The sequence below is a fragment of the Polyodon spathula genome, chromosome 4 (genome assembly GCF_017654505.1).
Source record: "Polyodon spathula isolate WHYD16114869_AA chromosome 4, ASM1765450v1, whole genome shotgun sequence".
NCBI classification, from domain to species: domain Eukaryota; kingdom Metazoa; phylum Chordata; class Actinopteri; order Acipenseriformes; family Polyodontidae; genus Polyodon; species Polyodon spathula.
In genome coordinates, this window is record NC_054537.1 from 92,783,812 (window position 1) to 92,796,949 (window position 13,138).

Genomic DNA, 13,138 nt, shown 5'->3' on the forward strand with positions numbered 1-13,138 from the left:
ACACCCACACCCTCAAACACCTTATTGCTTATAAAACAGATTTATAAATGTTTTATAAAAAAAAGGAGCACTCTATATAGTTTCTAATGATTTAACATTTTGAGGTATAACCTTCCATATAGAAAATAGTCACTAAAAATAATTCAAGTAAAACATTTTCATTTTTAATAGACTTTAAATAACTATAAAAACCTTGAATATCTGTGAGGTGCCTGCATATTATAGTATTGCTAGGTAATTCACTCCCATTGATTTTAGCATACATCAAACAGCCAACAAGGCTGTGTTTCAGAAAGCCAGTCACTTAATCATTTAACAGTCCAAATTGTTTGTTTTGTGGTATTAGTTTCATTTGGAGTTTCGTTTTGTACCTGTAGAGCGAGCGTGTGGTAAAGGAGGAGAGACAGTGCAGAAAGGCGAGAGTCGGGTGGTTAAGACATTGCCAGTAGTAATGTAAATGCTGTCAAAAAATATTAAAATATCCACAGTTAAAAATTAATGAAGTTAGTCTTACAAAACAACGGCTGATACTAACTGAAAGGAGTGAAATAAAACTGAATATCTGACCACCGGATCCAAAAATGTTACAGAAAATGACTGGTATGTACAACAAATAAAATACCAGAACAGCGTCTTATTTAAAATATCAAACTGGTTCATAGTGCAAATTAATATAAACTGGAAGATATGACAAGACACCTTGATGTCTTCCATGACAGCAGGTATTTTGACAGGTGTTTTGTTTGATTTTGGTGGTGCAGTTATACATGGTTATCTACTGATACTAAGTAGAATCCTAATAGTGATATTGTGCTGGAAATTGTAATGGTTTGGAACACTGACGGGCCAATCAGCATGCAGCATTCTAACAATCCTTTTTATAATTGAATTCAAATAGCTAATAACAATCACCTTGTGTAGTTATTAATTAATGGAAACTTATTAATCCACACATACTTGAGAACTATAAGAAGCATGCTGTCAGGATGTTTGTCTAATAATAAAAGATTGTTATCCACCACTATCAATCCTCCTACATCTTCCATCCTTCCAGATACACTTGCAAAATAAACCAAGCCTCTTAAAAGGTTGTACCTGTCAGTTCCTGAATGAGTCAGCAAGATGGTTAATCTTTCCATTGCACAACTTCAATATGAGATTAGAATATTATGTTCGACAGCCTTAGGAAAATATTACTATGTTGTATAGAACTGTAGATTGAAAGACCATACAGTATGGTCTGAGGCTGTGTGGTCCAGTCATATTACGGTGCATCCACAATACTTTGTTCCCTAGGCATCTCAGTGTGTGTGTGCATATCTATCTATCTATCTATCTATATCTATATCTATATCTATATATCTATATTTATTTACAGTGCCGTGAAAAAGTGTTTGCCCCCTGTCTATCGGAGTTTTGCACATTCATTGTTGAATTTTTTTATGGGTTGTAGTAGTACATAAAGGGAAAAATAAGAAAAAAAATGATACCAAAGTTTGGTGCTTCTTTCATTTGTTTGGTGTGCAAGGTAATCAAACATGCAATCTTCAGGTGTGAAAAAGTTATTGCCCCCCCCCCCCCCCCCCCCCCCCAGTTAACTCAACCCAATTAAAGGGTCAGCTGTTTAAATACTTCTGGTTTACAATCAGGCCTGATTTGGGCCAGCCCTTCCCAGTATAAATCTGATTAACTGTGGCCCTTGCTATCCGAGTGAAGCTGTCAGCACACAAGTTCTAGAAGCACATCATGTCACGATTATAAGAAGTTCATGAAAACCTCCGGAAAATGTGTTGTTGATGCCTATCAGTCTGGAAAGGGTTACAAAGCCATTTCTAAAGCTCTGGGGCTCCACCAAACCACAGTCAGGGCCATATTGTCCAAATGCAGAAAGTTTGGGACAGTAGTTAATCTTCCCAGGAGTGGACGTCCTCCCAAAATCTCTCCAAGAGCAAGGCGTAAAATTGTCCAGGGAGTCACAGAAAACCGCAGAACAACATCCAGGGATCTGCAGGCCTCTCTTGTCTAGGCTAAGTCCAGTGTTAATAACTCCACCATCAGAAAGACACTGGGCAAAAATGGAATTCATGGCAGAGCAGCAAGGCGGAAACCACTGCTCACTAAGAAGAACACGAATGCTCGTCTCAAGTTTGCCAAAAAACACCTGGAGGATCCTCAAGAGTTCTGGAACAATGTTCTTTGGACAGATGAGTCAAAAGTGGAAATTTTTGGCCAACATGGGCCCTGTAAGTCTGGCAAAACCCAAACACCGCATTCCACAGTAAGAACCTCATACCAACGGTCAAGCATGGTGGTGGTAGTGTCATGATTTGTGGATGCTTTGCTGCTTCAGGACCTGGACGACTTACCATCCATCATTGAAGGAACCATGAATTAAATTAAATGAAATAATATCAGAAAATTCTACAGGAGAATGTTAGGCCATCCGTCTCTGAGCTGAAGCTGAAGCGCAGCTGGGTCATGCAGCAAGACACTGATCCGAAACACACAAGCAAGTCTATATCAGAATGGTTGAAGAACAAGATATTTAAAGTTTTGGAATGGCCTAGTCAAAGTCCAGACCTAAACTCCATTGAAATATTGCGGCAGGACCTGAAACAAGCACTTTATGCTCGAAAACCCCCAAATGTCAAGGAGTTGAAGCAGTTCTGCATGAAGGAGTAGGCCAAAATTCCTCCACGGCGCTGTGAGAGACTGATCAATAATTACAGGAAGCGTTTGGTTGCAGTTATTTCTGCTAAAGGTGGCGTAACCAGTTACTGAGTCTAAGAGGACATTCACTTTTTGAAATGGAGGTATTGGGTCTTGCACAACTTTCTTTAATAAATAAATGAACTAAGTATCATAATTTTGTGTTATTAGTTCACGCAGGGTCCCTTTTATGTGATATTAGATTTTGGTTGAAGATCTGATAACATTCAGTGTCAAAAATATACAAAAAATGCATGAAGAACATGTTATACATACAACTGCCTCGCATTATTGGAAACCAGTATCGCAGTCAAGTCAACCTCAGTTAAAAACACACACAGACGGGAGTTTCAAGGGAGTTTGGATAGAAAATGGTTTGGTGTATAATTTGTTTATGTTATTTTGGTAGAAGGTTTTCAATCAGTATCTTGAATAGCTGATTAAATTTGATATGTTTATTGCCCCCAATAGGTCACACATGGATGAATATAGTTCAGTAGCTTGTGTTTGGTTTTGACCTCACTGAGCATTACTGGGATGAGCTGAGATAGACTTGACCACTGCAAAAGATGACCCGAAAAACCAAGAACATGCTGGATGTTCCATTGCATGAAGAATTAAAAACGCATGTTTTTTTCATGAGTAGAAAAGCAAGGCAGGCAATGATTGACTTATTTATATTTTCCTTTGTGTAAAGAGACAAAGCTACTAAAATGCTCTGAGATACTACTCATTATAAGGTAACCTTCAATGCTGGGCTTGTTGGACTGCTTCTGTGAAATGCTGTTAGCAAACATATTCAATGATCTGAAGCTGGATGTTCATGCCAGCTCATGTTTTAAGGTTTTCATGCCATTATTCTGTTGTACTATGAAATAGACATTTGAGTCAAGCAGACAACCATTATTGTACCATACAAACAGAGTTTAATTGTGTCATTTAACAATCAATAACCACTCCTAATTAGAACATTTCTGCATAAAGAAACTGAGATACATTTATAAAACAGCCAGTTAACAAAATAACTGGTGTTCTGGTTGCAAGAAACTCATAAAAAAGAAATACACTTTTTATACAGAATATTTATACAGGAATAGCTTCAAATTTGATTGGAAATCAAAAGGAAGACACATTGCAAACATCAATTTTCACATAAATTGCATATGTTTTTCTAAGGTGTTCTATCAGTTAGTCATTTACCTAAGATTATTTGCATGAGTAAAAATTGCATACAACATTAATTGTGAAGCTTTTAGCGCGAGTTTCTTAACATATAGCACTTTTATAGGCAACCTTTAAAGCACATTATTTTCCATTTAAGACACTTTGTTTTACTGCCCATCAAAATACATTTATAAATAGAAAAAAAATATATAAAATTGGTACAGTTAAAAAATAAAATGGCAATATTACTTAACAGAAACTTCCAAGAAATTAATTACATCAGGATGCTGCAGGTTCTGCAAATAAATAATGTTAAGACGAGACACATACAAAAAAAAGTTGTGTTTCACATTTTAAAAACTGTGTAAAGGTGAGATTCAGAAAGTCAGTGACAACGTTTTTGCAAAATAACTGAATATCGGCAGTGCCATATAATACAAGGCATTTGTTGGCATAGTTTCTTTCAAACGGTATTCTTCTACAGTTTATATATATTATATATATAAAACTCTAACAAATATGCTAGTGTATGGCACACTCTTCTATTTTAGTTTGCTGTGTCAGTTTCCAGAGTCTATAAGAGAAGCTTAATGCTTGCCAGCAGGCTTCAGAATTAGTACCTAAGGCCTTGTCATTAATATGGTTCCTATAAATTAATCTGCAGTAAAATCCAGTGAACAGCAATTAAACATTGTCTATCAATTCCAATAGCTTCATCAGTAGCTGCATATCAGTGTATAAACAAAGGACATTAAGTGCAGTCTGCAAAATCCATGGGGTGCATGTTTTATCAATGTTGTGCAAGTTTTTATAGAGATGCATCAGTCTTTACAGTGACTAATACGGGTTTACCAAAAACACAGAAAAGAAAAACCCAAAACAAAAACATCAAGTCTATTTAAATAGTATTTTCAGTGGCACTGTAAAAATTAAAAAATGAAAGGATTATTATTATTATTAATTAGTCTTTAGATTCAGCATCAGACTGTGAATTCATGTCTCTAGACAACTGCTCCTCTATTTTAATGGAAAAGATTGTACTTTTAGTTTGAGTGCTTTCCTTCAAGTCTTTGAGCAGCTCATCTTCTTTATATTCTGCCACGTCCACCTCGAACACCGAATTGTCCTTGAGCTTCCCGTGGTGATTCAGATAGAAGCGCTGGTTTTGAAAGAACTTGATGATGGTGTGCTTGGGCAGGTCCAGTTGTGCGGACAGTGTCTGGATGGCTTCTTCGTCTGGATACAGGCCTACGTCTTGGATAAAGCTCTGCAGGATTCCTAGGGCTTCCATGGAGATCTTGGTTCGGGGCCTCGATTTTTGCCGGCTGTCATCTTCGGACTCTGCTGGTGATGCTGTGGAAGGCTGCCTTGGGGGCAGTCTGGGACCTGCCTGTTGGTGTTGGTGGTGGTGGTGGTGCTGCTGCTGCTGCTGCTGCTGGTGTTGCTGCTGTGGATGTGAATGCTGCTGTTGTGACTGCTGTAAAAAAAAACAAAAGACAAGACAACAGTCATGAGCAAACAGTCATTTAAATTTTCATTGGTCAGAATGGTGCTGTGCTAAATATAGATGTGCCTTATATTTTGCATAACCATCTCATAAATGTCTTAAGTTCTAAATTCTATGCCTTTTTACTAGACGGGTGGAAAATAGTGTGACCAGAGGCACGGATTTTCCTGTTATGTTTTTTCTTCAAGCAGTTAGAACCTGAGAGCAAGAAGTTCTAAAAGTTCTCCCTTCTCAGTTATGCAAAACAACTTTCGTTTTGGCACATCCTGTAACAGATTTGCCGCTTTAAAATGAGAAAGTTGCTTAACATTTTGTTTTTGTTGCCTAAACTAACCTGAATTGGGTCTGTAGGAACATGCATCATGAGGGGTGGCCTGTCGACATGGTGTTGGCTCCCATTACTCTCCTGCTCGTAAATGGCATCTCGCTCGGCCTGGGGAAGACTCAGGAACCGGCGGATCATGGAGAGGTTTTCCCAGAGAGTTCTGTTCTCAGGAGACGGGTCCTCCTTCCAGCGCAGGAGCTCACACAGCCAACCCTGTAGTCAACAAAACAAAACAAAACAAAACAGTCTTACACTTTAAGCAACACTACATTTAGTAGCATTAAGAGTTATATATCCAGCTACTGGATAACCACAACAACCTCCACATCCCTTTGGTTTTTAAGTATTCAATAAAGAGTCTACATATCGTACTAATTATGGTTTAGGTTTCTTTTACTTTACTGTTCTGTTCTTCCACGTAAGAACTTGGAAGACTTAAAAGAAAGCAAGTGTGAATCTGTTTGGACAGCACTTGTCCTGGCACCAATAATCTACAACACAGGGAGCAGCAGCAGCACCTTCAATTTGTGCAGGACAAAAAGAAGGCATTTCAGGGGCTGCTCACTCAGTACAAACAACAGACCAGTTTGCTAGCCATAGTAAAGAGAAGGTCCACTGCAAAGCAAAGATAAGTGCTGCACTTTCTTTTCACTGCTTTTGCCTCTTCCGAAATGGAACATAAAAACAAGGTTCCACCTTGTTCTGCTACCAGTGTTTAGTCATTTTAATAGTGTTTTGTCCTTATAATGGCTTTTGTAAGATTTTCTTGGCTCAAACAAAAATCACTTTGTAGTATTCCCCAGTGTAACTATCTGTCTTTTTTCAATTACTACCTGAAGAGAAACACAGAAGAAAAAGGTGGTAAAAGCAGCATATACAGTTATATTACAAAAAAAAAAAAAAAAAAAAAAAATAGAAGTTACATATTGAAAACCCAAACCTGGGCATTGCCAAAACGGCATTGCCAGTCAGAAGTTACATACATCATTTTCAGCATTTTATTTGAATCTTTTAATATAAAGTTCAGTTTTAAGCATGACTATTTATGCACCTAAACATACCAGAAAATGTCATAACCAAAGGAGAATGTTTGGATAACATTAAAATGTAAAAATCGTAACTCGTAAAAAAGGCAACTTCCAAATCGTGGGTAAACTACGGACTTGCACAAAACCTTTAACATCTCTGTTTGGCATTTCACAGACGCCACTTTTGTGTTTGTGTTTTATCTCATTTCTTTCCACTTCCTCAGGGTTACTGGAACATAAAACAACTGTAGGCACTGGGAATGTAATACTGAGCTTCTATGAACCTTATTAAATCAGCCTCACCCAATCATTACTCTAACACTTGCAAAACAAACTTAAAAAGATATGCTTGTACCGTTGGCTCATTTCAACAAGATTTTACTGAAGCAAAAAGTGTAACACCAACAGGAATACATCACAGAGCTACAGTATATTCAGGAGTCGCAATACACATAATACTACTAATTAATGTAACAAATATTTTACAGTAAGTATAATGGACCTACATGGTCTCTCTTACAAGAGAACCATGCAGTAATAAAATGGTTAATTACAGATATGAAAAAACATATGTACATTAAAGGATACATTATCTAAACACACAGATTTTCCAAACATTATTTTTTGTATTTCAAGTCCCAACTACCAATCCTGAATCATGTCATTCCTGTTGTATAACCTGCAGTATTTTGCTTGAGATAGGTTATAACTTAGTGCTAATTCCTCCATACTGAAGACATCTTTGTCAATACTGAATGCCAGGCATGAATTATTAAAACAAAGAACATCCTATCAACTGTGTGGGATGCACAGAAGACAGTAACAAGCTTGCAGAAGGCCAGTGTTTCAATAGCTTTAACATTATCTTTTTCTGGGTTAAACTAGCTCTGAAGAGGACTGTGTAACACTGCTAACACTGAAGAACCCAGTGTAAATGTTATTTAAAAATGCTGGCCATTTACAGACCCATTAAAAGTATTCAAATAGTTACTGAGTTGTAGAGAAAACATGCAACAAATAAATGCGCTTTGTAAGACACAATGGCATCTACATACAGCAGTAATATGTGCAACGTTATTTCACAAAGCACAATTTCTTCACAACCATAAGCTGTAAATGCAAAATCATAACCTGTGTAACGGAAGAACAGATGTTGTACAATATACTGCACACCTAGTACTGGTACAAGTGTGATATGTACTATATTAACAGGTCTGGTCTGTGTGACTATAAAAGTTTCAATATCCCGTTTTAACTGTCAGCGTGCGACAGGCAGTGATGGCATATATTTTCAGAAAATTGTTAAATATGAAATTAAATTCAAGGCACATGATCAGCAGTGGTAAAAGGGAATTCGTTTTTTCCCCTCAAATGAATGATTTACCCCCCCCCCCCCCAAAGAAAAAACAAAACAAACAAACAAAAAATAATAATAAAAAAAAAAAAAAAAACATTTAATGCTAACCAATTAAAAAACATTTGGACAGAATGCATTAAAAAAACAGTTTCATGGTCAAGAGTGAGACAAATAATGGTTGCTAGCGCTTCACAAATTTCAATTCCAGTAGAAATGCAAAATACATAATGAACACCTTTGAGAAAAACTAGGCAAAAGAGAGTGATAGTTACAGACAAAGTATTGTTGTTTTTCTTGATACTGGCACAAACCCAGCACAACCCGAAAATGGTATGCAGATAAATTCAAAGATAATAGGTTGAAACCTGTTATTCACAGCAAACAACCCTGTAAAGTTATGTGTTGTAAAGATTCAGCTAAATAACACTAAACTCCACGTCCATCTGCCACTGAAGAAATATTAATGTGCACTTGCCTATGATCCAACAGCATATGTGAATCTCTTGCAACAATAGGCAAACACATGCTGAAAATAGAATGTGAACAAACGCATTTTGAGGAATCTTCCCATTATGCAGATATAACCACCAGGTCTTCAAATTTTCTGGAAACAAGGACAGGGAAAATGGGCCAATACCCTGAATGAGTTCACACATCAACCTTTACAGTACATTTTCAAATGTAGCGCAATTTATTTGAATTTTTTAGCACTTGGAAATGTAAAACTTAAGATATAAAACTGTACAACAATTTAAAATTCTTTACTCTGGCAAATTTATTTCTTAACATGCTTAAAAAAGAAAAGGTTTGATCTATTCGTGGTTTTTTTTTTTTTTTAAACTTAAAAAGCTGCTGTTATACAGCATTCTTAATTAGGGTTATGGAGCTAAACATCACATTTTAAGATCATCAGAATCTTACGCGGATTAAAAAAAATAAAGAAGTTAAATCAATTACTAAACATTTCATGTGACGAAAGCACACACACACAGAGGTTTACAATGAATTAGTGTATCCATTTTTTCTCAATTCCAGCAAATTAAATATACCAAATCACAAAATAAAACGAAACATTTTATCCAGAACTACATGGCATTTTACTTACCAAAAAGAGGCAATTTGACAATTATATGTAATTGTATTTTCTTATTCTTAGAAAAAGTATAAGAAATATGTAAAAGCGTACCATCTATAATTCCAATCAATGTTACAATTTTACCATTAAATATAAAAAACATAAAAGGGATTCCAAAGCGGCAAACCAAGGAAAAAAAAAAAAAACCTTGTACAACCAGCTAACACTTCATCATTAATATTTTCATGAAAGGGTTAAAAAAAGGTGCACTTAAGCAGGCTAGAAGCTTTAACAGGTGCTGCAAGATACACTCTACAGCACTGCATCGCTTTGAAACACACATTACTGGCCAGTTTTGAGTTTAATAAATATAGTTAAAAAAAAAAAAAGTCTTTTGGAAATCGTAATATTTACTCTACATATAAATTCTACTCATTTATTTTTATTGGTTAAGCACACTTGGTGCTAAGAAAAAAACAAAAAACACTTTTGATCTATGGACAAATACTTTTAGCATTCGTGAGACACTGTTTGATATTCTACCTAGCATAATGTTTATCTTTTAACACTATAACAATGTGTGGTCTTTAGCACATGGCAGTGTGGGGATGCTTTAAGGCTGTCTCTTGTAGTATATAGGGTAAAGGTCTTGCCCTGTTACATACCAGAGGGAGTCTATGAGCGGCTGGCACAACTCCTTGCATGTAGCATACATTTTTAAAATCTTTCCTTTAACACGCAGACGGAAGTGCCAAAAGCTACTCGAGTTCAATACAAACATGCTGGGAAAAATAATCTACAACTGGCTCTTTCCAGACGGACAATGTTATTTGTGTTTATGTGTGGTGTTTTCTGTTCAGGACATCCTGCCATTTTCACTTCCCTCAGTTTAGTTCTCTAGTTTTAAGTTCTGTTGTAGGCTGATAAATATTATATGAAAAAAAAAAAAAATTCAAAAAATTGTTGCTGTTGCAAAATAATTTGACATCTCAGTACACTGGAACTCAAAATGCCTCCGAAGGTGCTGTAAAGCATTTTTAAATAATTTACTAGGTTAAAAGGGTGAACTAGTGCTTAAATACATCAGATTTCATAATCCGGGCTATTTTTTGGTGGTAAAGTGGTATTGATCTTAGCAAATGTTTAAAATGTACTATTTCTCAAAGAGAGTTATTTGATTAAAGGCATTAAAAGGTGTGGATAAGAAATATTACACTTTGCCCCCCCCTCCGGTTCGTATCAATTGTTAATTTAATAAGGACTGGCCCTTCATGTCCTGGAATAAAAGAGATCCTCTTCTCGTTCTTTGTCCTACAGTTATGCTTCTAACCTTTACAATATGAAATTTACTAAATGAAAATAGGAAACAGAATGGATCGATTTCCCCTCACAATGCAATATAACCACACACATATAAATGACACTACTGAAACTGAAGTCTGAAAGTTCAATTAGAAACCCATCAAGAAGCTTTAACGGACGGTTTAGTTTTAGTTTTTAGGGTTAGACTTTTTATTAGTAAGACCGGCTTCCTTGCCAGACTAATATATTTGACAATGGATAAAAAGGGGTTCTATATTTCTATACTAGGAAGTCCAGCAACCAAAACTATCAGATATAAATGACCTAAAAATAGCAAAATTAGGGAATGTAAACTCCCAAATAATTTACTTACTGTCCAGATTCCACTCAGCGTCGTTGGCTAGTGTTGGAGCAGATGATAAATGAGATGCACCGGCAGACACAGTGGTGCAACCATGGCGATGTTACTTTAGGTTCTAGAACTGTTAGTGCAAATAAGCCTTTCTCTTTTACACAGCGGTTAAGAAGCCTGCTGTTATACTGGCATAACCATGAACTCCAGGAAGACAGCTAAACCTTCAGACTTGTGAACAACCACAGTGTATAAGTTTGTCAGCTTGGCTTCTTACACTAAAACATATTAATATGTTTTTTCAACATGACAAGTGTGATACATCGGCAAATATGCTCCACATACCCACAGATTGTGATATGTTCTGTACTTTGTGCTAAAAAAATTGACTATGCAAGTTCAGTACTATGCAAAATAATATCAGTGCCAACTCTGCCCTATATACTGGATGCCCATGTGAAGATGCCCCAGTCTAGGTTTTGAAGCCTAGTACATAACTCCACAATAGACACCAGAAATAAAGACCGTGAGGAATAAACATTGTAGAAGAAACAAAACAGATAACTCAGGTAATTAAAAATGAGTGAGAAGAACAAGAAATAAGACCAATGTCAAGAAGCAATGAGGTAAAGCCATAAATATTTGCGACCAAAATATTTGGCGAAGCACACCAATAAAACCTATTTTGCTCCAAAAATGTTGCCGACCTGTTGCAATATACAAAGTATGTACTGTTAGTGGAATTTGATTTCATGCCAAAAATGTTTGCGTTTTTACTTTCATATGCGAAAAACGCATTAAAAAAATATTTACGGCTTTACAGTATTTGTAATTAGTAAGTGAATAAAGAAAGCTGGCAGATTTCTCACACATGTGGTTTTCATTTGAGAAAAATGAACAAGCGGTTTGTGGTTAAACTGTCTAATCGGTTGTTATCAGCCTTCTAGTGCGTTCAAGATTTACAGGATATTTCAGCTTCTGTGGCACATAAGCAGAGAGAGAGAGAGAAAGGGGAAGGAGAGGGTAAAGCTTACAGCAAGGAATAATATTTCCAATGCAGCGGCACTTACACTACATCTGTTTCTGCTGGTAGCGGCAGTTAAATTGAAATATTTCACAGCGTGTGTCAGAAACCTGCAGAATGGTAATTATGACAGATCTGATTAAGCCTGAGTGCCACCAGCTCCCCGGCCAGCTCTGGTTGTGCAGGTGTGACCTTGTGTGTGCCTGCGTGTGTAAATAACATTAAAATTACAAGCAAGAGGGCGAGAGCGGCAGTGACATCACAGAGCAGAGGAACTCCCAAGGGGGGTTCCCTAATGGAATATTTTCCCTCAGTCTAATAATACAGTTCATATTGACTTGAGGTAATTAGTGGGATCATTAAAGCAGTTTTCCCGGCGTATTTGGCTGCCTGATCAGATTAGTGAAAATGTTCTTCAGAACAAGCCCTGTGTGGTCTGCCAGAGGAGAAGGAAATACAAAAAGCAACAAAGCAGATTTTTTGGAGTGATAAGCAGAGTGTTGGCGCTTCTGCCTTGTAAAGCCAAGGCCGCAATCTTTAGTAAAGCAAATAAGGACAGGTAGCAAAAAGGATCATACTGACGTTTTGCTGCTGAAGATTTTGGAAACCTAAGAACCACCGGTCGTATCGTCTGGGGTCAGTTTTTTTCTGTAAAAGGGAAAGAAACCAATTCTGCTTTTTAATGGAGAGGTTTTTGCGGGCTGTGTCCTTTTCAGAGGTTAGAGCTCATGAACTGATATACTAATGTACATGTCTAGGACCCTGGTTCAAGAAAAGTTAATACAGCACATTCTCTCTGTTGCCATTTCCCAGGAAACCTGATAATCAAGCAACCAGTTTAATAAATCAATCAATGAATAAATAAGCCTAGCCTTTCTTTCTGTGCATTCCTGTTTGTTGTTGATCTATTTCACTCTATCTATGACATCAATTCAGAAAAACAACACACCCATTGCGAGGGTGTGTAGTTTCTCGTTTCCTTTAATATAAAATCAGCCAGTCAGTCCTATCAATATACCAGGAGCTCCCTTTTCAGTCCAATTAATTGTAGTGCATGTTATAAACTTACATAAATGACATTAGACCCTCATCCAAACTATCTGGTCCACTCAAATTTCAGGATTATCTTAAGTATTAAATCATACACGGTCATTTTCTGATGCTCGGACAAAGAATTCCTAATGCCTTTGCTTAAATGCTCATGCTCTTTCCGTGCACGGGAAAAAAAAATAAAATAAAAATAAAAATAAAATTACCATGTTCAATTTATAATAAAAAAATTTATAAAATCAACA

The 13,138-nt window shown here is 36.6% G+C and overlaps 1 protein-coding gene across 6 annotated transcripts in view; it reads right to left on the reverse strand.

Annotated features, from left to right (window-relative positions):
- Positions 1–3,612: 3,612 nt before the first annotated feature.
- LOC121315133 (DNA-binding protein SATB1-like) overlaps positions 3,613–13,138 on the reverse strand; it is a 56,705-nt gene continuing 47,179 nt past the window's right edge. For 5 of the 6 annotated variants that reach the window (XM_041249080.1, XM_041249081.1, XM_041249076.1 and 2 more), the window contains 3 exons: positions 12,426–12,491; positions 5,715–5,918; positions 3,613–5,350 (listed from right to left, as the gene is read on the reverse strand). In XM_041249080.1, coding sequence (XP_041105014.1) covers positions 4,835–5,350; positions 5,715–5,918; positions 12,426–12,491 — 786 coding nt within the window. In that variant the 3' untranslated portion in view covers positions 3,613–4,834. The remainder of the gene's footprint in view (positions 5,351–5,714; positions 5,919–12,425; positions 12,492–13,138) is intronic. The other variant, XM_041249079.1, reaches the window with a different exon arrangement.